Source organism: Rasamsonia byssochlamydoides (genome assembly GCF_041956645.1).
Source record: "Rasamsonia byssochlamydoides strain NRRL 3658 unplaced genomic scaffold VTN77scaffold_5, whole genome shotgun sequence".
Lineage (NCBI taxonomy): Eukaryota > Fungi > Ascomycota > Eurotiomycetes > Eurotiales > Trichocomaceae > Rasamsonia > Rasamsonia byssochlamydoides.
The window spans coordinates 116563-140483 of record NW_027192388.1 but is presented as its reverse complement, the minus strand read 5'-3'; the positions used below and the strand labels follow the sequence as shown (position 1 = coordinate 140483).

Here is a 23921-nt window from a genome sequence, read left to right as displayed (position 1 = left end):
CGAGACCGGGGAACCCCAGACGCAGCATTCACAGCAATTAAATTGAATTGAATATTTAGGAGAAATTATTTAATTTTATTTATTTGTTCATCCTCTATATCCATATAGGGGTCTGGACGACGGTTGTATGTAGTGTAGATAATTAATTCAGCTTCAAATCACTCATAATCAATGTTTACTGCCTTAGATCTATCTTGAGTTCAGTAAAATTGTCCTCTTATTCTGGTATACTTCTCTTGCTAGAGCATCCCATCTAGTCTTTGTTTCGGTTAAATGAAAGCGGTTGTACAAAGACAAAAGGATTGATATTTGTCAGATCTTTTTTATGTGTGTGGTCTTTTTACCTAGAACAGCAATAGCTCTCCAAGGGAACGTCTGTCTCCTCAATTGACATTTTGAACTGCTCCAGGATAGAAGACGCATGGAATACCCACCTAAGAGAATTATCAAGCCTAAATAACGTGTTTTGAAGTTCTAATGTGTCTTGCCAGGATACTCCGTCCTCCGTCCAACTGTCACGTTTCGACCCCGCAAAATTCTAACGGGTTGCGGCTTTTGTGGCAAATTGGCAATTACCCGCGGCTAGAGCAATGAATGCTAACGGCCGGAGACTCACGCGATTCGAGCAGGTGTAATTATAATCTCTTATTGTTCAATCTCGAGGGCGTCATTCGTCCCGAGAATGATTTTTTCTCAATTGAACCGTGATTCTCTCAATGGCTGTATGTCGCATAACTATTTCCCCCGACTCGTGACAGTCCTGATTCGACCCCACAAATGAGATCCACGGGGTGGCGGGCATCGGGATATGAAAAATGCAAGATACTTTGAATCAAAGTTCTCTGGATGGGAAATACCGGGGTCATTGGCCGCGTCAAGCCGTCGTTGTATCGTTGCTAGAGCCCTCATTCGACAATGGGCGAGTCCAGACGAACGCCATCCCGAATTGTCGCTCACGTGGATGGAAAATCCTTACCCAGATAGAAAACTTAGCGGTTGGGGGTAACTTCTGTCTGGATGAGAAGCTTGGCCACTCTGCGGAGTACTAGATGACCTACAGTAGATCTGGTGCAGTGACGGACGCTGCGAGAATCTCTTAGGAGTCAGCACTGTAGTACTACTAGAGTAATCCTCCTTATCAGCAGGAATAGAAAATGCGACATAAGATATCTTAGCGGGTAAAAATTTTCGCCAAAACTTAAAAAGGCGCCCGGCAGAGGTTATCAATGCGCGATAAGACTCCAATGGCCATTCAGCGTCCCACTCATGGCCTATCTCGAGAAAAGAAGGTCGTCGTGTGTCCATCCTCAAGTCGTTAGGCCCGCGCCTCGGAACAGGGCCCTAACAAAGTGGGGAGAAACAGAAATACTTATTTAGAAAGCATGTCCAGCGCGTCCTTTTTCCCGTCGTTGACTTGACGTCTTCTCTCAGCCGCTACCGAGCGCAGCGAAATCGCTCTCGTCAACATGGAGTCTCACGATCTGGAGAGTGACAAGGGTGGAAACGCTGCTCTGAAGGAGGTGCCTGTCGGGGAGGAGCCGGTCATCAAGAAGCCTAGTGGTTTCTGGGCTCGATTTCGATACTATGAGGAGCTCCTGGACCGTAAACTCGGGGTCGAGAGCCACAGCGTCGACCGCATCTTGCCTGAGGATCGCAAACCGCCGAACCCGCTGGTGATGGGCTTCATGTGGGCATCTGCGACGATGAACTTGAGCTGCTTCAGCACCGGTTTCCTGGGGAATGAGTTTGGATTGTCCTTGGGACAAACCATCCCGATCACGATCTTTGCGACGTTGCTTGGGAGTGCTACTACGGTTCGCACGATCCTTTTTCTTTTTTTTCGCTCTAATGGCTGCATTTGGCAGCGCATACCATTAGAATTCTGTTGTTAATAGTTCTTGTGTCTTCAGGCTTGGTGTGCAACTATGGGCCCCCCGACGGGTTTGCGCCAGGTCGCCATCTCCAGATACTCATTGGGATTCTACCCTTCGTCCATCATCGCCGCTCTCAACGTGATCGAGCAGCTCGGATGGTCATCGGTCAGCTGCATCACCGGAGGACTGGCGCTCAGCGCGGTGTCAGACGGCAGGCTGTCCAGTGCCGTCGGAGTTATCATCGTCGCTTGTGTCAGCCTTGCTTTCAGCTTTGTCGGCTTAAAAGGCGTGCTGGCCTATGAACGATACGCGTGGATCCTTTTCTTCATCGTGTTCATGATCATCTATGGGGAGGCAGCGCCTCGCGCGGACCTGAGCGCTCCGCCGACTGTAACCGGCATGACGCAGTCAGGTCAGATTCTGTGCCTGATCAGCGTCATCTACGGCTCGAGCGCCTCGTGGTGCTCCATCGTGTCGGACTTCTATGTGCACTACCCCGTCAATACCCCCAAGGTGAAGATCTTCATGTACACGTTTCTCGGTATTTCGATTCCCACCTGCATTGGGATGTTGCTGGGTTGCTGTGTCGCTTCCGCGCTTGCCACCAACCCAGAATGGAACGATGCCTACCAAAATGGGATCGGCGAGCTGCTCAGGGTGATCATGTTTCCGCAGGGATTTGCAAAGTTCATCCTAGTGTTGCTGGTGCTGTCTGGAAGTACGTTTCCTCTTGCCCCTTGATGGTCTACCCTACACCGGATGAGCCACTTTGAACTAACTGTTTCCTCTCTCTCTCTCTCAAAAGTTGGTATGAATTGTATCGCCATCTACGCAGGGTCGATTTCGGCCCAACTTTTCGCGAAACCGTTCCAGCTGGTCCCCCGCGCGATCTGGACGCTCATCGTCTTTGCCTGCATCCTTCTCTTGGGCCTTGCGGGCCGAGACCATCTGCTGGCGGTGCTGAACAATTTCCTTTCCCTCCTGGGCTACTGGAACACCTCGTTCTTCGTCATCCTGTTCACAGAGCACTACCTCTTCCGTGGTGGAAACTTCGCCAATTACGACTTGGACGCGTGGAACACTCCATCCCGAATGCCCATCGGTCTTGCCGGTCTGACGGCCTTCTTGTGCGGTGCGGCCGGGTGGATCGTCGGCATGGTCGAGACGTACTATACCGGTGCCATCGCCCGGATGATCGGGGACTATGGAGGAGATGTCGGGAACGAGCTGGCCTTTGTCTTCACGATCGTGTCGTATATTCCATTGAGGAAACTGGAGCTCAAATACATTGGGCGGTAACTGGCTAGTAGCCAGTTTAATATAATATGCATGTGTGTGTAGTGTAGTATGTGTACGTATCTCTCTCATGCAGAAACATAATTCACGAGGTTGGACCACAAATTGCTTTCCTCTCCACTTCAATATTCCTTCTCTTCTTGCAGAACTGTATGTTCGGGAAGTCTGTTGGAGCCTTCTTCAGTATTCTAGAGGTTACTTCAACGAAGTATACATGACGTCGCCCGCAACGCCAACCACGTGGAGGCCGGTACCAATGCAGTGCACTTCCATCGTGCTTCTTGAAAGGTGAATAATACGTCAAGCGAAAACCCTGGAGGCGTCTTCTCCCACTTCGCTGACTAGGCCATGTTGCAATCAATGTAAGGGCGACTTGGGCCACACAGTTGAAAACTTTGGAAGCCGATTCATTTCACAGGGTTTTCTGAGTGGATGACACCTAGAACAAGCTTGCCATCTCCCATATTGAAACCTCACAATCCAATTACTTCTTTCTTCGGCAGGTTCTCTGACGGTGCCGCTAGCTCCACACGGCCAGTACTACGATGAATGACGAATTTTTTGTATTGAAAAGCCACGAAATCCAGCCAGTCATGGTAAACGGTACGTTCGGCATCCATCAGTGTCTCCGTAGGTTCTCCGGTCAATGGTATAAGGCACCGGACGGCGACGCCCGTCCTCCAGGCCCTCCAAATGAAGCTGGATAACGTAAGCCTTGTACACACCATAAAGTATTTCACGATTGCGTACAGTAATTTCCAAAACACCATACCGTCCCGAGAACAACTCCAGGAGGACAATCCTGTCATGATCTCCAACAGATACGTCGCGGCTGACCTGGCCATGCGTATAACTGATTGTGCGAATGGCACCTGACTTGTAAGTGAATGCAAGACCTGTGATGTAATTGACTCCGTAAGTAGGGTTTCGATAAGCCGCAATAGTGGAGATTCGATCAGGTTCTCCCTTGAGACTGGCCTCCTCCCAGATGATCTTCTCGGGAGCCATCCAAGGATACATGGTAAGATGAAACCTCGGATCCCAAAGAGATATCTGATCCAGGTCCGTTCTTGGTCGTGAAAGGATTCGAGGATGATCATAAAGAGCATTGAATTCCCACACAAGAGTATCCTATCAGTCCAATATTGAAATCGTAAAGTTAGCGGTAGTGACTGGATTAAGGAGCTGCGACTCACCAGCTTCTCCATTTAGTTCGCTCGAAATTTCAACTCGATGTAACCATCTTCAAAGGGTGTCTCGATACTCTGAACAAGCTTTGATTGCATGCGAGAAGTTGAAAGAGGAGCCTGCGCACCAGCAGCGATTGGACTCGCTTCCTGCCTTCGAACCAGGGAGGATGTTAGCAGCTTCCGGTTATGAGGTACATGTGATGACCAACACTCGCACCTTTCTGATAGGCCCCAAGATCTGACTATAATTCAATCTTATCTACTACTCCTGTGCTTTCGTCTTCCATTCCAAAGTCCTCTTAAGCACCCATGGCGTACTGTTTCATACCTGGGTATTGAGATTCTGAGGAATTCAGAAGATGGGGAGCCTTCGAAAGGCTCCCCTTGAAGAGACGCTGAGACACTATTTGACGAGTACATCATATATATCAACCTCAAATGTTAAAGGCCCTCCAGAACGCTAATAGGGTGGCATGAATGATCCTATTCCATTTCACTTGACGGAGAGCCAGTTCGGTTAACCCATTTCCTCCAGGTAGCACTTCTCTTCCCAACCATGCAAACACACCTACCTAACCTACCTTGTTTTCGTCCTTGAGGTTACTTTCCTACTACGTGATTTTCTACAAGCATCTCTCATCCCTGCCTTCGAAGCAGGCAGCTCCTCGCCTTCTTGGAGTATCCCTCGAATCAAAGCGACTGCCAAAGTCCACCATGGCAGCAGCACCTGCTACAGCTTTTGTCACCTCGAACCTTGGACTTGTCAGCGCCCTCCTCGCCATTGAACACGATTCATCAGAGGTCCCTGTCTCTATTCTTTGGACCAACCTCTGTGCGACATTCTTCCCCACCCAAAGTGGTTTCAGACTCGCCAGCAAGGAGTCTATCATCTCCCAGGACGGCACGGAGCCTAACCGCATTGTCCTCCAAATCAAGATGACATTTTCGCGCTTTTCCCAAGTACACACTCCCAGCGACTTCGAAGAGAAACAGATTTTTATTGTGGACTGCAGGCGACCCGATCGAGATACGCCGCCTGAGTGGCGCTCTGCTGCTCGTCAGCTGCAGCTGTACTGTGAGAGGAACGTCGATAAAAATGGCACGAAGAGGATATTTGCGGCTACTGCAATAGGGATTGGAGTGAAATTCTGGAAATATGACGCGTCGCCGCCATCGTCCTCTGAGCCCTCTGACTCTGACAAGGCGCCGCAACCCCGAGCTCACTTGACGCCCCTGCATGATAGAATCATCAATCTTTTGCAAGCATCTGGTCGGGACGAGGCTGAGAAATGGCTACGGTATGTCGTCGCGAACGGATGGGCTTGGGCGACCTCCGGAGCGCCATGATATGAGATTTCTGTTTTCGGGGTGGGGTTTCAATCTGGGATTGCAATCATTGCATCGAGGCTCATGCGCTGGATATAAAAGCTCCATTGCCGCTTGAATAAAGATGTGGAAGCAGCGAAATTGTTTCTGTGTTCTCAGACCAGTGGGTGTGCCTGCTTGGTAATTTTTTTTTAGTATGGCGTGTACTGTACATATGAGCACCCTAGAAAGTTATTTCAATTTTCCTGTTCAATATGCCAACAGATCTTGGCTTTTCTCTCTTTAAGAAATTCTTATCCCTTCGAGGGGCATGCGAAGGGAGAGGGACTCGACTCGTTGTTTGCTGCCTGATAAGGCCGGAAGAGAGAGTGCATCACATACCTACGTAGCATCGACACGTAACAGCTACCTATACTTTTAAGGTAGGGTTACTTCTCCGATGTCTTAACTCCGAAAGAGCAAAAGCATGCTGCAGTAGTACTTATCAACGATTAATACAATCCAGCGACTCCATAGTCCATACGGAGCACAAGGATCGGGGTCGATCCAATAGAAGCTGATCGACTACGCCAGTACTCCGTAGTCAAGGAAGAAATGGGTCGAGGTCCAGTCAGGCTAGAGACCTTGAGTTCTTGTGAAACATTGTGGTGCTCCCCTGCAGTGTCAGCCAGTCGGGTACTGGGCTATCAACTCTGGTTGCTTGTCCTTGGCGTAACTCTTGCCAGATATAGCGTTATCTGTCAATCTTTTGACGGCCACACAAACCTCTGTTGACAGGCGAGCTAATTACCCGCTTTCGTTTTGGGAATCAGTTGCAGGACAAAGGAGTGAAATATGGGCAGATTTATAGATCTGGTTGGTCAATAAAATATAATAAAGACGAGAATGCATACGAAGAGAAAGATGGACTACTATTCAGATTCCGTCTTAGCTTAAGCTGATATTCGAATTAATTAGGTATAAGGATAATAAGGACAGTTCATATGGGGTTTCCAGGGGTTGTGAAAGGACTGGGATCGAGCACCCTGCAAATGATGTGCTACAATGCAACGAAAAGAAGAGGAGAAATGCAAGCTTCCCCTCGCAACCGAAACTCTACCAACAAGATTGGAACTTACAACCTAATCTGTCAGTTTAGAGACTCTGAAAATTCCCGGTGCCAAGCTTTCTGGAAGAATGCGCCTATCAAGAGCTCGGGAGAAGCTCGAATCCATGGTCACTGAAACCGCGCCTGACAAAGAAGCCAGACTCTTGACAGGACACATGACAGGCCTAAGAGACCCCATCTGTAGAGGACGCTCGAGTCTTGACAAGGACAAGAGGGTCGATAATTATCTATTTTAGTGACCCTGACAGATCCGAACCACTGATCAAGTCAAATCCTAATTCACACCATCTCCGTTCCTTCTCCCAATTACACTCCTGGGTATCTGCCCCCCGTCGGGTGTGCGAAGAAACTCAGCCATTGAGGGCTCGGTCAATTCTCCGCCACTTTTCTGCCCCCTTGTTTCACTGGCATTATTCTGTGAACTACGGAGTATTATGGCAGGGTATACCGACGACAAGAAGCGTTAGCCGAAGAGACTCAACGCCGTGTGAGAGCTCATGGAGATGCAGAAGAAGATACCCCAAAAAGGGGGAAAAAAAAAAAGGGGAAAAAAAGAAAAGTTTGCGCGCAGACTGCACGAGGACTCGTTATGGTGCAGGAATGCAGGCAGCTGCCAGATGTAGAACGATTTCGTAAGACTTAATGCGATATACTGTTATGGCAGGAGAGATATTCTTTCCTTGCCTTAGGAACTCGTCACACAGCCTTGTCTTCCGGATCACTCTGACGCGTTTTGCTTGTTGGAATTAATTCGCCCAGAGCACATCTATCAGGAACCTACTGGTGCCACCTGTATGAGACAGAGTGATGGTTGCGCAGAAAAATTACCATCATCCCGGGCTGGTGGCTTGGGACAGGTTAAAAAGAAAAAACACTAGACCCTGGCAGGCGCAGCAAGAGCGTGCGAAGGCACGAATTAATATTAACTGGTTAATATTGAGTGGTTACTGGCTCCCCTCCTCCACCCAATCAGCCCCGTGCGGGAGAGCTTTTACCTGGCACCGAACAGGTTGGACTTGGGCCTGAACACTCTGCCTGCTTGCTCATCGCTCGCCTTCCCCATATGCCTCCTCTTCCCTCTCCTTAGAGCCTGCATGCAGGTTATCAATCACCCGGCAGAGGCTGGTACTTCTCTTTTATCCTTTTCCAACGTGCGAACCTACGCAATCGCCGCTGCTGTCGGGTTGTATTCAATCCCCGCGTCTGGATCACCCGTCGACGTTCCACGTGCTGGCAACACCTCTCTCTTGTACCACAGCCGCTTCCCGTCCATCCCTTGCGGCGTGCGTCTGCTTGCTCACGCTTGAGTAACTGCCTTTCTCACCCGACTCCGGATTCAGTCATCCTGCCACACAAAATCGGATCCAAGGTCCCCCCCCAAAACGACCTGAGCGCCGAGTCGAATCGCCAGCATCCCCTGCTGCAGTGGGCCGCCGTCGCTTGCTGCAGGCTGGCTGCAACTGGTGGTTATCGCCCATCACGCTCATCGTCATCATGGATCAAGAAAATTCCACTGCCTTCAGATTCCGCCGGGCCAGCAGCAAGCTGCATAAGGACCCCCCGCAGTTCAATTCCTCGCGGTCCCTGAAGAGTCAGCAAAGCAACCCGTCGCTCAAGAGACACCCCTCCGCCCCAGTTTATCCGCGCTCGCACGCGGCCGCCGGCAGCCGGGAACACCTGCGCACCCGATCCAACGCTTACGGCTCGTCATCGTCGTCTCTCGAGCAGAACAGCGCTGGTCCATCTCCTGTCCTCGCCAACAGCGAATTCAATTCCTCGCAATCCCGTCATCCGTATACCGGGCGCGTGTCGGTGACCAATCGAAGCTCTGATGAATTAATCGGCGCTCCGTTTGATGCGCGGGGCATGCTCAACGTCCTCGAGGAGACAATATCCCCAGCGCAGCAACAACAGCCGCAGCAGAAAGAATCTGTCTTTCGCCGCCCGCCTCTACCGCATTCCCATCATACCACTCCAGATCCTCGGACCGCTCAAACCCTGAGACAGTCGACCAGTTTCACGGCCTTAAATTCCCGGATGGACACAGCGCTTCCTCAGATTCAGGATGCCGCTCCCTCAAAGCGAAATTCCGACGAGGGCAACACCACGAAGACGAGGAAGAAGAGTGGCTTTTCCAATTTCGTGAACAGTATGTTGGGTTCTCCGCGGAGTATCAAGATCTCCGCCCCAGAGAATCCTGTCCATGTCACTCATGTCGGCTATGACAATCAGACTGGCCAATTCACGGTACGTCGAACTCTCTCACACAGACATTTGGCCATTACTTAATGGGTGTCCTTACGAACTGATCGCGTTTCTGTCTGATTGATCGCCAAATTGCTGATTGAATGTTTTCTTCTAGGGCCTTCCCAAGGACTGGCAGCGGATCTTACAAGCCAGCGGAATTTCGAAGAAGGAACAGGAACAACACCCGCAGACGATTGTGGATATCATGAGATTCTATGAAAAGAATGCTGCGGGGCAAAATGAAGATGAAGTCTGGCACAAATTCGAACATGCATACAAACCAGATTTTCCCAGTCCGACTCAGCAACCGGATGGATTCAGTCCTACCCACAGTCCGGTCGCTGCGATTACTTCTCCCACAAGCCCCCGTTTCCCACAAAACCATGAGGGGAGTTTTGAGAATCCACGAGCACCACCACCAATTCCCCGCGCTGCACCAGCTGCCACGGCAGGCGCACCGGCAGGTGGCCTGGTTCCGACCCGTGCAGCTCCAAAGCCCCCGGGCGCTGGTACGGGTCTTGTCCCCTCTCGCCCTCCTCCACAACCTCCTATCACGAGTTCTCGACCAGGGAAGGCTGCTCAGGAGGTCAACGGACCTTTGATGGCGACGCCGCCTATCCCCGAGGATGAACCTGCCTTCACGGACAACCAGCGGAGCGAGGCAACCTCCCCCACTGCTCAGCGCATGCCACCTGCTGTCATTAGTTCCCCGACCCAATACCAGCAGCAGCAAGAGCGCGCCATGGCTGCAGCCCAGCAGGCAATTACGGACAAGCAATTGGAGCGCAGCCGCAGTCAGCGCCAACAGCACCAGCAGTATCAGGCCTCTCGACCCGAACAGCAGCCGGCGACAACCACACCTGCAACCCCACAGCAGCAATTTGCTCCTCCTGCAGGCCCATCTGCTGTACCTCAACCGCCTCCGCACCAGCCGGCCGGATCTACCGCCCGCCCTCGACCCCGGGCTCGTCAGAGCAATACTTTCGATGTCCGTGCCAAGTTGCAGGCGATCTGTACTCCTGGCGACCCCACCAAGAAATACTACAACCTCAACAAGATTGGTCAGGGAGCATCGGGAGGCGTGTACACTGCGTATGAGCATAACACCAATAGATGCGTTGCCATCAAGCAGATGAATCTGGATCTGCAACCGAAGAAAGATCTGATTATTAATGAGATTCTCGTGATGAAAGACAGCAAGCACAAGAACATTGTTAATTTCCTCGACAGCTACTTGCACGGACTGGATCTGTGGGTCGTGATGGAGTATATGGAAGGCGGCAGTCTTACGGATGTTGTTACGTTTAATATGATGACTGAGGGACAAATTGCGGCAGTATGCAGAGAGGTACGGTCTGCTGATTCTTACTATCTATCCGAGCATGCCACGGCTAACTGTCTTCTCAAAGACCCTTAACGGTTTGCAGCATCTGCATTCAAAAGGTGTTATCCACCGGGATATCAAGTCAGATAATATCCTCCTCTCGATGGAGGGTGACATCAAACTGAGTAAGTAAACTGGAAATCGTTATGTTTAAGCTTCTTTTCTGACATGACCCAGCCGATTTCGGGTTCTGTGCCCAAATCAATGATTCACAAAACAAGCGCAATACCATGGTAGGAACACCATATTGGATGGCGCCCGAAGTCGTCACGAGGAAAGAGTATGGTCGCAAAGTCGACATTTGGAGTCTTGGGATCATGGCTATCGAAATGATCGAAGGCGAACCTCCCTACCTAACGGAGTCACCACTCCGGGCCTTATACTTGATCGCCACCAATGGCACACCCAAGATCAAAGATGAGCACAACCTCTCTCCGACGTTCAGGGACTTTTTGCACCTGGCATTGCGGGTAGACCCCGAGAAGAGAGCTTCAGCACATGATTTGCTCAAGGTACGAACAAAATCTTGCTTGACTTCGTCATTTCACCGCTAATGACTCTGCCTCGCAGCATCCTTTCATGTCCATGTGTGATCCACTTTCCAGCCTCGCCCCCCTGGTGAGATCAGCCCGGATCAGCCGGGCCCAGGAGAAAGCACAGAAGGGAGGTGCTTGAAATTTCAGTTGCGACTGAATTACCACCAACTTATCAGCAACTTCTTCACCTCATTTTTATACCCCGTGCTTCTATCGCACACTTTCGAAGTTTCGTTTGCCAGTATATTTATTCCAGTACTTTTATGATTGTTTCTTCATGTCCATCTTCTTCGAGTTATAGACGGTGATACATGACCGCACACAATTTCCCCCTCCTGGTTCACGTTTCTGGGCCGGAAACCCCCCCCCCCCCCACCTTTTTTTTTCTTTTTTCTTTTTTTATTTATGAAATTATTCTGTATCTCTGCTATGTACCCCCTTTGATGATTTCATTTCTTTGACTTTTATCTTCTGGTGATGTGTTACGTGGCTGAAAAAAATGCGTTCCATTTCTACCGGCTTATGGAAGCATTCCCCTTTCTTTTCCTTTTTTTTCTTTTCTTTTCCTTTTCCTTTTTTCTTTTCTTTTCTTTTCTTCTTTTCTTGTTTTTTTTTTCTTTCTTTCTCTTTCCCCCCTTTTCTTTTCTTTTTTTTTTATTTTCTCCTTCTTTCTATTGTTCCCATGATCGGTGGTTTCCAGGGTTTCTACATGATGACTGAAAAGATTCTCACCCGAGGGGTGTCCACTCAGTAGTTGACATATATGATCATGTTTTTATTATGACCTCCCAGCTTCACTTTCTGACTTTTATTATATTCTTTTCGGCTGCTCTCCTTCTGGCAACCCCTGATTCAGGAAACCGGTATTGCCTCTTCTTTATGTAGATAGAGATGCGAAGGCGTGTGTTGTGGTCTTGTCAGAGCCAAGTGATTTTCCTGTCTGCCATTTACTCCCTCAGGAGACAGAGTTTTCGTGTGGAGCTTTTGACTCTCTAATAGTTCCAATGGCGAGGGATATTATTATGACTTGCCATACTGATAATTATTACTTGCACCACTACATGGATAGAGACCTCTGTAACTTGACGGTCTGACTGGCTGGCTAACTGAAACCCGACCATCCTAGGAACATAAACCCTCTAATCACAATATCGCTTTCGACAGAACATGGGGCATGTTGCCCAGTCAGATCAAGTGGGTTAGGTTAGTCTAACTGTCGAACTCTAACCTGTAGTCTTGTCCACCAGGAGTTCTACCTGTTAGCTACCTAAATTACCTGGCAATGCGATCTTGGTCTTTTCACGGAGGTGGAATGACAAGACATTTATACCAACCATGCTAGCCTCTTCTGACTAGAAACCTCTTAAAGACTACCTAATAAAAAATATAGCGAAGAGAATACTCTAAGGAATATTATGAGTAGGGAGCCCACCTGGAAAGTGGATAGCAAAAATCATACCTACTATATAAGTATGTACACCCCAGGGGCAAAAGTCCCTGGCTGGATAGACCAAGTATTTCCTCAGTTGAGCGAAGCGATACCTGTCCTCCGTAAGGCTTGTAAAAGTAATCCGTATTCATTCGCGCTCTGGCCCAAGGTGGGATGCCGATCGCGGCTCCACTAGTGGCTGTGCTGCTCTCCGCCTACGTGATCTCTTGCCCGCTCACGAATTACGTTAGTTAGGTTGCAGCATTTCGACCTCAGCTCCGAGTCAATTTAGCTGGCTGCCTGATCTATTTTGTTACAGCTATAAAGTGAATCGCTGTCATTTGAGTGCCCTGTCTTTGTGGAAGTGCACCGTTCCTCAAGTTGAGTTCCTGGTACAGTTGGAGCACTTCGGCGCAGGTCGGATACCGCGTGCGGGGGGTAGAGGATCCAACGCAGCGATAACGACATTAATTGACCAAGGCGCTTCCTCACAGCTAGTTGAATTCCATATCCTACAGCCATCACAGCGCGCGGTGAGAGATAACCGAAAAGCGGAGAAACGAGGACAACCTGGGCTGGGGAGAGACGACGCCAGCCATGTTTCGTACCCAGCAGAACGCCTTTGACGACGCAGTCGGTGAGTTCTTTTTCGTTGTATTTGGGCACATGCGATGCTAGACTGTCATGATGGGAGCTTCATGCCTATCATCTGGGAAGTTTAAATTAATTCCGCTAACCTGGTCCTGTCTGAACAGCCAAGGCGACTGACGAGAACCTTACTTCCGAAAACTGGGAATACATCCTCGTACGACATCCTCTGTCTTCCTTGCGATGTTCCGCTCATTTTTGCAATCATTATGGACTGACGCTGACATGTACATCTGCTGGGCGGTGTAGGATGTCTGTGATAAAGTCAATGCAGAAGAGGCAGGGTATGACATTCTCGTCCGAATGCAATAGCTGGACAGCTCAATGGTCTGAAAGATAGAAAACTGACGTAATATGATAGAGCCAAAGATGCGGTTGCTGCTTTGATTAAGAGGCTTGCGCACCGAAATGCGAACGTGCAACTCTACACGTTAGAGGTCTGTGTTATCAATCGAAAAATTAATCATCAGTTCTAACTTTCTCTTAGCTTGCCAATGCCCTGGCACAAAATTGTGGCCCCAAAGTCCATCGCGAGCTGGCATCGCGCAGCTTCACTGAGGCGCTGTTGCGCCTGGCGAACGACCGCGTAAGACAACCTCCTCGACTGCCTTCTGTTCCCGGGGACGCATTTCTGACACTATCCTGGAATGTATAGAACACTCACCAGCAAGTTAAATCGAAAATTCTGGAGCGCATGGAGGAATGGTCGGAGATGTTCTCCAGCAACCCTGATTTTGGTATCATGGAGCAGGCGTACGTGAAATTGAAGACGCAAAGTTAGTACCGCAGAAGAAACACTCGAAGAGAATATGTTGGACTGATATTCCACCAGATCCAAACCTACAGCCTCCGTCGAAGCCTACAAAGCGCCAGATTACCGATCACGACCGACAGAAGGAGGAAGAGGAGTTGCAAATGGCACTTGCGCTGTCGATAAAAGAGAAATCTGCTGCGGAACTACCAGCTGAGACTCAGGCTCCTGCAACTTCCAGCTCGGCGTCAACGAGTCAACCGCAAGCCGCTACCTCCCAGGGTATTCCTTCGGGGACTACAGCAGCAACAGTCTCGCGGGTGAGGGCGCTATTCGACTTCCAGCCTTCTGAACCCGGGGAGCTCCAATTTAGAAAAGGGGACATCATCTTCGTTCTGGAATCGGTTTATAAAGATTGGTGGAAGGGCTCGTTGCGAGGCCAGACAGGGATTTTCCCGTTGAACTACGTGGAAAAGATACCTGACCCCACGCCGGAAGACTTGCAGCGAGAAGCACAGATGGAGGCTGAAGTTTTCGGACAGATCAAGAATGTCGAGAAGCTGTTGACGCTTCTCAGCACGAGCAGTTCCGAGCTTAATGTCCAAGAAAATGAGGAAATCACAACTCTCTACCATTCCACCCTCGCTATCCGGCCCAAATTGATCGAGCTGATTGCGAAATACTCACAAAAGAAAGGTAGGTCCAACAGAGTTCAATTCCAGAGCCATGGCTGATATCCAATCTCAGATGAATTCACGCAACTTAATGAGAAATTCATCAAAGCACGGAGAGATTATGAGGCCTTACTTGAGGCGTCAATGTCGCACTCAGTCCAGCCACAGTATGGAAGGCCAGGACAACAGCCATACCCCTATCCTCCAGCAGGACCACAAGCGTACCCTCAAGGTCCTACACCGCATGATCCTCAACGATACTACAGTCCGCGCCCTCAGGGTTGGTTTTCCCTTTTCCTTCTTCATTTTGGCGATTGGTGATTAACATGAGTTTCAAACCAGATTCACACACGCCTCAACCAGCCCAGCCTAACGGATCTAGCTATTATGGAGCAGATCAGTCACGACCATATCCCACGACCACGCAATCTCCTGATCCACGAAACCAGACGCCAACTGGAAACCGGCCGTATCAACAGCAACCCCCTGCTGACTCCTATCAACTTGTGCATCACCGCCCACAGTCGACTTACGAGCATCCGCAAGAGCTGGGGACCTCTGTCTATGATTCACCTGTCGAACATCGCCATTCGTACCACACCGGTGCTGCGCTGCCACAAGGCCCTCCGCACCACCAGGAGTACTCGCCTGAGGACACAAACCAGCAAAACCTGAGCGCCAATGCCCCTCAAGTCCAGCACCAGTATCCTTCTCAACAGCAGCAGCCTCCATACCCTACTTATCAACCGCCGCCCACGCAACAGCCACCCCCAATTCCAACAAGCAGCCCACAACCCACTCCGTATCCGACATTGAATGCTGGTCAAGGGGCGTACCAGCCATACCAGCCACCACACACAAGCTCTATCAACGCAAATCCCGCTTCATATTATCGATAAAATGCGGCAGAGGCGGGAGATTGGAGTGTGGAAGAGTCGAGCCCAAGCACCAAATGTTGTATGACTACACTACAACTACTCTATGATCTAGCTTTTCTCGTTGATTCCTTTCCCTTAACTTAATAATGGACGTTTCATGAAGACACAAATAATGGAAGTATAAATTCTGAGGGAACGATTCTACGTGGCTGTTTTGCGATGGTGCCAAAGTAGTATTGATGCACTGCTCTTGATAACCCTGTCTTCTTCCTTTTTTTACCCTTCTTTCTATCTTTCTTTCTTGTCCCTTCAGTGTATGAACTTGCTTATGAGGATGGATTGGTTCATTGACTATACGTGGATTCTATCTGTATGGCGAGAGTTTTCATGGCGGAATGGTATAGTCCGACTTTATCTTTTCTTGAATTTATTGCATATATTTATTTTGAGCTTGTATTATTTTGTCCTAGTATGGAGTAGGTATTAGTGCAGTAACACCTAAGGCTACCAGTAATAGTACCTGGTAACTTGAGTCAGACTCCTTGTCACGTGATGGCGTGTCCGTGCAGCTCCGCATCGTGGGCGTTCTGGAGTCCGACAAGATAACTATGCCGATAATTGGGTGACTGTTCTTGAATAACATATAAAAGTCTTCTTCGACATCTCCTGTGCCTCCGGACCGACAGGTCTCAGAGCTTATCAACTTCCGAGAATAACCCTCCCGTTATCGTGCCGTACAGTATATGGCGCCTCCGCTACTATCGAAGCCACCTTGCGCCGTTGCCCGCGCCCTTCTCTGAGAATGACGTCGGATGTCCGTACGGGTAGAGACATTGGAGGCGTAACCGATCAGATAACTTAACTGCTTGACTCCGATCTTGAAAGAGAGTAGCGATTGTGTTGCGGGTCACGTACGTTGTCTACATAACGAACCACCATGGAGGCCGACTGGGACGAGGTAACGCGGATCCCGGTGCCGCCTCCAAACCCGCATGTTCTGCCCACCATCGCGACAACTATTGCGTTTGACGATCTCCAAGAGTTATTGTGGGCGGGAAATGAATTTGTGAGCCCCTAGAAAGTAGAACGTTGTGGGATGTAGTAGTAGTCTTGCTGACCTGAATCGGTTGCGACGTCCAGGGCAGGATTTCCTCATTTTACGGGCCTGAGCTCCAGCGATACACGTCCGTCCGAGCGCATCCAGTTTCCGAGGGACCTGTACGACAGTTTCTGTTCCATGAGAAAGGCGTGATCTCCATTTCGTCGAAGAGCGTGCATATGGTTTCCCGCAGGGGTCTCACCCAGTGGCACCTCTCCCATCCTGACATGACCGATTTACGATGCATGAGCTTCACTGCCCAGACGAATCGAATCATCGTAGCGGGCTGCCAGCCAACGATGCTGATTGTGGACATAGACAAAGGGCAGGTGGTCGATAAGGTGCCAACTGAGGTCAACTACACGATCATGAAGAAGAGCCGTTATCTCTGCGCGGCGACGGATGCAGGTTACGTCAATGCGCTGAGCCTGACAGATTTCAAAGTTGTCAAGTCTTGGAAGGCTCATGGCGCCGCAGTCAATGATATGGATGCTCGGAATGACTTCCTTGTCACTTGCGGCTTTTCGGTGCGACACTTGGGTGCTCCAATCGTGGACCCATTAGCCAATGTGTATGATTTAAAGACTCTGACACCGTTGCCTCCCATCCCCTTCCATGCGGGCGCAGCTTTTGTACGCATGCATCCCAGACTCCACACGACGAGTTTCGTGGCGTCTCAAACAGGGCAGCTTCAAGTTGTGGATTTGATGAATCCGAATACAATCAATCTCCGCCAGGCAAATGTCAACTTCATGCTAGGACTTGAGATATCGCCGTCGGGGGAGGCTCTGGCTATCAATGATGCCGAATGCTCGATCCACCTCTGGGGTTCACCCTCCAAAATCCATTTCAATGAAATGAGTAAGGAAACCGAGTTTGCCGACGTCACTCCGCGCCCACAGATGCTCGACTGGTCTCCTGACACGCCCCTAAGTATGATCGGCATGCCTTACTACCATGAACGTCTCTTGTCCGCTTGGCCCAGCCATCTTGTTTTCGACGTAGGGAGTCCTCCTGCCCCGATCGATCCAGCCATCATACCGTACCTTCGCCCGGCTGAAATCGGGCATTACGCTGCAAATCCGAGAAAGACGCGGAGATATCAGGTGGAGAATACGCGGCAACTTGCCTCTGCGGAACCAGCTCTGGCGGCACCAAAGTTCCTCAGCGAAAAGGCACGGGAGCAGCCACGGAACAAGAGTGATGGTTCGGTTGCGGATGTTTCTGATGCGCTGGCTAGTGCGAAGCTGGGTCCAGACGTGGAAGAAGATCCATTGCTGAAGTACAGTAACGTCGAAATCAAATATAGTAAATTCGGTGTGGACGACTTCGACTTCAGGTAAGTTTTATTTCTTCCCCGGCTTATTATATACTACATAGCAGCAAGCTAAGACAGCACTAGGTATTACAACAAGACTACGTTCTCCGGTCTGGAGACACACATTGCGAACTCCTTTACGAACGCCCTGCTTCAATTATTCAAATTTATCCCTCTCATGCGAAACATCGCGCTGCATCATGCTGCGAGTAGCTGTCTCTCTGAGAACTGCCTGTTATGTGAGATGGGATATCTGTTCGACATGCTGGAAAAAGCAAATGGCCAAAACTGCCAGGCCACCAATCTTCTGAGGACGTTCAGTAGTTTCCGCGAAGCCTCGAATCTGGGACTTCTGGAGGAGAATCTGACGAATAAATCTCTTGCTACTGCTATCCAGTCCGTCAATCGATTCTTCCTGAATCAGATTGCACATGACTATCGCGTGATCGCCCCCGACTCGGACGAACTGGATCAGAACCTCGCGACGATAGCTTCTGAGTCTATCAGGTGCATGTTCTGTCGGAACGAGATCGTCCGTCCGGGCAATGCATATGTGAACGAACTCATATACCCTGCCATCGATATCAAACACGCCCGGCGAAATCCCGCGTTTAAATTCGCCAGCATTCTGAAATCAAGCATTGAGCGGGAGACTCAGAATCGGGGATGGTGCAATCATTGCAGGCGCTATCAGCAAGTGGCGATTCGAAAGACGATACACCACATGCCTCCGGTCTTAATGTTCAATGCGGCGCTGAATAACCCGGTCTATCGACAATTGTGGGCGACTCCGGGCTGGTTACCTGAGGAGGTTGGTATCGTAGTTGACAACGGCCAAGTGCAGTGTTTCGAAGGCGAAGATCTTCAAACGCGGTTGCAGAGCGACGCACCTGGATTGACCGTTTACGAGCTGGTGGGACTGGTCGCGGAGATCGATATTACCGAACATCACAAGCCGCATCTCGTGTCGTTCATCAATGTCAGCATCTCTGCGCGCGAACCCGAGGACAAGAGCAGGTGGCATTTGTTCAATGACTTTTTGGTCACCGAAGTCAGTCGAGAGGAGGCCCTGAAGTTCAGTGAACCTTGGAAGGTTCCCTGTGTATTGGCATATCAGACGAAGAGCGCTAGGCACAAGGTCGATGATTCATGGAAGGAGGTCCTCGACACCTCGCTGTTATTCCACGAATGGTCTATGAAGTGAGTACTGCTTCCATCGAAGGTTGAAACGAGAGTGCTAATTTGTGTCTCCAGTAACGGCCGTGTTATCGAATCTTGTCGTGTGCTCAGTCCAGAGGAACGGCCGGAACCCGGAACCCCGGTCGCTCTCGACACGGAGTTTGTAGATTTGGAGAAGGCAGAAATCGACGTCAAGGCCGATGGATCGCAGGAAATCATCCGACCCAGTAAGAGTGGTCTTGCGCGAGTCTCTGTGTTGAGAGGATCGGGCGTGAACGAAGGCGTTCCTTTCATTGACGATTATATCACGATCAAAGAGCCCATCGTGGACTACGTTACACAATATTCCGGCATCAAGCCGGGCGATTTGGACCCGAGAATCAGCGAGCACAACCTGGTCCCGCTGAAGGTCGCCTACAAGAAGTTATGGGTCTTGCTGAACCTGGGCTGCGTGTTCGTGGGACACGGGCTTGCATCGGACTTTCGCAAGATCAACATCCAGGTTCCCAAGGCGCAAACCGTGGATACACAATATCTCTTCTTCCACCCGGGCAAGAATCGTCGCCTTAGCCTCCGCTACCTCGCATGGGCCGTTTTCAAGGAGTATATTCAGGAGGAAACCCCGGATGCTACGGAGGGCCACGACTCGATTGAAGACGCCCGCATGGCGCTGCGTCTATGGAAGAAGTTCCAGGAATACGAGGACGCCGGAATCGTGTCGCAGATGCTCGAAGAGATCTTCCGCGAAGGATTCAAGCTGGGATTCCGTCCTCCTCCCCGCAACGGCAACGGGCTTGCTGCTCGCCCTGGCACCGGTCTCAGCGCGACGAACGGCAGTGGCCGCAATACACCGGACGTCGGCGGCGCAGTGAATTTGAACGGGGCTGGCAGCGCGCCGTCCACGCCGAGACAGGCTTTCCGTCGTTCGAATGCGCTGACGCCCAGCAATGACACTTTTGGCGCCCCTGGACCGGGCGATTTCTTTGGTGGGAGTCCACTGAGATAACACATTCCGCCATAATATTCTTGACGATCAACGCGCCCTGGTGTCTTATGCACGAGTAATGATTGGTCTGGTCGATCGTGATGAGAGAGACGAACATCTGGCTTAGGAGCGATTCCTTGTTTGGGTCGGGCCGATTATTTGGAAGAAGATATTTTATGGCGGGGTGTTTTGGCCCTGCTGCTATATATCTCAGCTGACTTATGATTTATGATAAGTTCAGTCAGTTTTTTTCTACATGAATACATGTCTTTCTTTGGCAGGCTGAAGATAGATTAGGTAGATAGACAGACAGATGGAATGAGATGATGAGATGATATCGATGTTGATGTCCTGGTCTCTCCACTACTTTTCTTTTGCTGGAGTCAGGTAACCTCTGAATAGTCATACGAACGATTGTATAGATCGTACGGTGCCTGGGACTTAGAAGCCAGCCCTAGTATTTATAACAATACTGGCGTAAAACACCGAACAATGATCCAATAGAGGTTCCTCATTCTCTGCTAGTCGGGATTTGCTTCGCTCGGTTAGCTCGCTTATCGCTCATTGCTTATTTCATTACTCATTACATTGTTTCAGAGAAGGTAATCAACATTCTCCGTGACGAGCTCGATAGGTTACAACTCAAACCTGCCGAAAGCGGAAGTGCGGCGAACAACCCCCGAAGGGGGAAGGATCATCCTCGTGATTTCCAACAATTGACGCCAAAGAAAGATACCCAATGGATCGATCCATTGAGTTTAGGTAATCAACTGAACCCATCCCTAATTTTACTGCTGGCTGGCTATGACGTCCGTCCGCAAAATCAATTACCTCAGGATACGACGGTTTTCCGCTCGCGCCGTGCTCGACCACCCAATCATCATCACCAACCACTGACGCATCGAGACAACATCCACCATGACAAAGCGTGCGTCCGTACGTACTTGTACAAACTTACTCACTCCTGACCTGGCTTGGTCTCCAGGCTTGGAAGTTGTGGAAATGGCCGGATCTGGAATGTGGCTTTCCTCTGGCTCTCCTCCCCGGAGTGGAGGGGAATACGGTGAAAGTATATCCTGACTTGGGATATATTAATGCCTGTCTTGCCCCCGCTGCTGCTGTTTGATAGCCAAATAATGGATATTGGGCTCGCTGGAAGAAGTTTGTTCTTTAGGTTTTCTTCTCCTTGCCTTTACTTTTCTTCTTCTATGTTAATTATTACACGGTCCTTCCAAAGGTCATCTGCTCTCCCATCATCTCCGATTGCCCTCAGCAGAAGCTATCACCAGCGAGGTTATTTCAGCGGCAAGAAGCCGGTATTGCTGTCATCTCGCTCGGCATTGAACAAGTCCATTCCACCGTCGTCAAGACCCTTCATCTCCACAGCCATGGCGACGTTTCCAACCCCGTCGTTGGACCCTCCCAAGCACGAGATGGCTTACTTCCCCCAGATGACCACCTCATTGCCGTCGAAATCAGCCGAATTCCGTCGTGTGCTCTGGACAGGGCTGTACTCGCAGCTTGTGCTGATGACTGTGCCAGTCAATGGGGAGATTGGCGATGAGGTTAGTCAATCTTTCCCCCAAGAATCGTTTCCTGTGAAGTTGTCCTTCTAACTCCTTGGGAATTTGGCAGAAACACACCGTCGACCAAATCCTAACCTTCACCTCCGGCGTCGGCCGCGCTACCATCAACGGGAAGGACCAGGATGTGCAGGCAGGCGATCTGATTATCGTGCCAGCAGGCACGCAGCACCAGTTCATCAACACGGGACCAACCCCCTTGGTGCTGTATACCATCTACTCGCCCGCAGAACACAAACCTACCACCGTCCATAAGGACAAGGCGCAGGGTGATCGCGAGGAAGAGGAGGGGATCGATGAGCCTCCTGAGTGGAGTCAGAGGAGTAAGAAGGAGAATGAGGCGTTGGGGTTTGTCAAAGTTTGACGTACTAACTATTGACTATTAACGATGCCTTTGATATCTCGCATGTGAACTTAATTCATGGAAGTGCAGCAATATATGTATGTAGTTATTTACTTCTGATCTGGATATGAAATGATATTCCTCAGGTTTTGTCTCTTATGAAGTATTTACCACCAAGTCATATTTCCCCAGACCGCAATCATTCAACGGACATGTTTATTTTATTCTCAAGATGACATCTCTATTGATGTCTCCAGCAAGTTATCTTGGCAGATACTTTCATTTGGCATATAAAGTCTCCGCCGGGAACATAACGCTACCAGTTTCCATACATAGCGATATTTCATTAACTTTGAACGTTATGCCTCTCTCTCCTTCAAAGATCACTGCATTTACGAACACAGTATGAAAGCTTAGGATCCCCCAACGTTTGCTCTCCGGCCTCCGGCATCGCATTGCAGCCTGGAGCCCACCCTAGGTAGGTATATGCTCTAGGTAGCAACATACCTAGTCAGATATCTACCGCCAACAACGTGGCAATTCCCGACAGAACTGGGGCCTCTGGCGAAATGGGTAGTTCGATCCTCGCCCTGCTGGGGGTCCTGTTCGAAACGCGTGATGGCCGCGTTGAGTAAAAATCCCTTTGAAAGGGGGGGTTTCGTAGCATCTACAGGTCCTGAAAGGGAGACCTCAGTGTGACTCAGTGTGAGCTTTTTTATATCTTTTTTGTAATAGTTGGTTTTTATTTTATTTTATTTTTCCTTTTTTTTTTTCGGGAAAGATATTAACTGATTGATAGGTTGATTGATTCCTTGTTCATATACGTGTATGTACTTCTTGCCGTTGAAATAGGATACGTATAGACATACCTAGGAACCCTTAGGTAACCAATTATCCCCCACAGATTGATTGGAGCTTAGGTCAATTGATTAACTGTTTCCAGCAGGCAGACACGATTCACGTTAACAGGCAGTAGTCGCAGGTACCTAGGCAGTTGAAGCAAGCCAGAAAGAGGCTAGTAGTACATACTGTCCATGCATGGTCTGGAGCCTAGGTAGGAATGATGCCTGCTAGGTATATAATCTTCTGACTCTCCCCTTGCCAACCCTTTTCTTTTTCTTCTTCTTCAACATCACCTCACATATATAGCAAATCTGTTCTTCTCGGTCTTTGGACAACAATGAGTCTTGAATCTATATGCATCTATCTACTCTCCAGGATTGGAAATGTACCACCAGGTCGAGGATCGATCTAAGGACCTAGAGTGGAACGTTCCTCTTGGAAAGAGAAGCTGTTAATACATTCTCTGAGTCCACAGTTCCTATCCCCGTGATGGTTATCTTGACAGAATAGTTACATGTACTGTATTTATTGTGTAACTGTTTCAACATGTATTTTGCCCTATGTACATGGCCTGTATGAAATTTGAGTTGTTTTCATGTCTTGTTCATTTTTGCCTTCCCTATCTATTGTGAACAATCAGAAAAGTTGTTTGTTGCAGGAGTATAAGGGGTGGAACAGCCTACCCCTCTCATCAATATTTGGAACCATTTCAAATCGACATAGTCGTCGATTAATTAATTTAGCCAGCGGGTGGTTTGAGTGGTAAATCACCCCAGCAGGCGGGCATCGAAGAGTCCTCTAGATGTCCTACAGGTTCAAATCCTGTAACTGGCACATTTGACCACAGCGGAGGAGGTATCCAGTATGCGGGAGAGAACCTATAGAAGGCCACTAGGACATACCTATAGGCGCAGGGGCAGGTATCTTGGAGCATGGTTCTCATTCATATACCTCCATATGCTTAGTATGGGACTTCCTATGGGCTGTTTTATATAGCGATGGTCACAATACTCTTTAGTGGTGATAGCTGAGAGTAGCATCAAATTATGGTCCTGTGTACCCTTATATAAGGTAACCCGAGTTTTCAGCAAATTCGAAATTTGAATCAGTTCAGGGATGGACATTATCCTTTAAGATATTTCTTATAATAGTCTGCAGCGGAATGCTAGAGCGGGGATGACGTTGGTTCCTTCTCCACCGCCCACTAAACGCCTACCCCTCCGCAGATCA

The 23921-nt window shown here is 49.5% G+C and overlaps 7 protein-coding genes across 7 annotated transcripts; 6 read left to right on the top strand and 1 right to left on the bottom strand.

Moving 5' to 3' along the window:
• Positions 1–1466: 1466 nt before the first annotated feature.
• On the top strand, positions 1467–3173 carry VTN77DRAFT_6422 (uncharacterized protein; the record flags this gene model as incomplete). The annotated part of the gene is made up of 3 exons (XM_069422699.1): positions 1467–1814; positions 1911–2592; positions 2680–3173. 3 exons carry the CDS (start codon positions 1467–1469, stop codon positions 3171–3173), a joined length of 1524 nt encoding a protein of 507 aa, XP_069281332.1.
• A 470-nt stretch (positions 3174–3643) lies between these two features.
• On the bottom strand, positions 3644–4279 carry VTN77DRAFT_6421 (uncharacterized protein; the record flags this gene model as incomplete). Its single annotated transcript, XM_069422698.1, has 2 exons — positions 3644–3869; positions 3921–4279. The coding sequence occupies 2 exons, from the start codon at positions 4277–4279 to the stop codon at positions 3644–3646; spliced, it is 585 nt and encodes a 194-aa protein (XP_069281331.1).
• A 795-nt stretch (positions 4280–5074) lies between these two features.
• VTN77DRAFT_6420 (uncharacterized protein) lies at positions 5075–5707 on the top strand (the record flags this gene model as incomplete). The annotated part of the gene is made up of 1 exon (XM_069422697.1): positions 5075–5707. One exon carries the CDS (start codon positions 5075–5077, stop codon positions 5705–5707), a length of 633 nt encoding a protein of 210 aa, XP_069281330.1.
• Positions 5708–8288: 2581 nt separating this feature from the next.
• VTN77DRAFT_6419 (uncharacterized protein) lies at positions 8289–11100 on the top strand (the record flags this gene model as incomplete). The annotated part of the gene is made up of 5 exons (XM_069422695.1): positions 8289–9041; positions 9157–10389; positions 10451–10550; positions 10603–10937; positions 10996–11100. The coding sequence occupies 5 exons, from the start codon at positions 8289–8291 to the stop codon at positions 11098–11100; spliced, it is 2526 nt and encodes an 841-aa protein (XP_069281329.1).
• Positions 11101–12987: 1887 nt separating this feature from the next.
• VTN77DRAFT_6418 (uncharacterized protein) lies at positions 12988–15362 on the top strand (the record flags this gene model as incomplete). The annotated part of the gene is made up of 9 exons (XM_069422694.1): positions 12988–13027; positions 13146–13195; positions 13288–13322; positions 13400–13475; positions 13526–13624; positions 13694–13814; positions 13871–14485; positions 14537–14743; positions 14806–15362. 9 exons carry the CDS (start codon positions 12988–12990, stop codon positions 15360–15362), a joined length of 1800 nt encoding a protein of 599 aa, XP_069281328.1.
• A 916-nt stretch (positions 15363–16278) lies between these two features.
• On the top strand, positions 16279–19943 carry VTN77DRAFT_6417 (uncharacterized protein; the record flags this gene model as incomplete). The annotated part of the gene is made up of 4 exons (XM_069422693.1): positions 16279–16407; positions 16482–17779; positions 17843–18958; positions 19013–19943. 4 exons carry the CDS (start codon positions 16279–16281, stop codon positions 19941–19943), a joined length of 3474 nt encoding a protein of 1157 aa, XP_069281327.1.
• Positions 19944–21058: 1115 nt separating this feature from the next.
• VTN77DRAFT_6416 (uncharacterized protein) lies at positions 21059–21869 on the top strand (the record flags this gene model as incomplete). Its single annotated transcript, XM_069422692.1, has 2 exons — positions 21059–21487; positions 21558–21869. 2 exons carry the CDS (start codon positions 21059–21061, stop codon positions 21867–21869), a joined length of 741 nt encoding a protein of 246 aa, XP_069281326.1.
• Positions 21870–23921: the final 2052 nt, after the last annotated feature.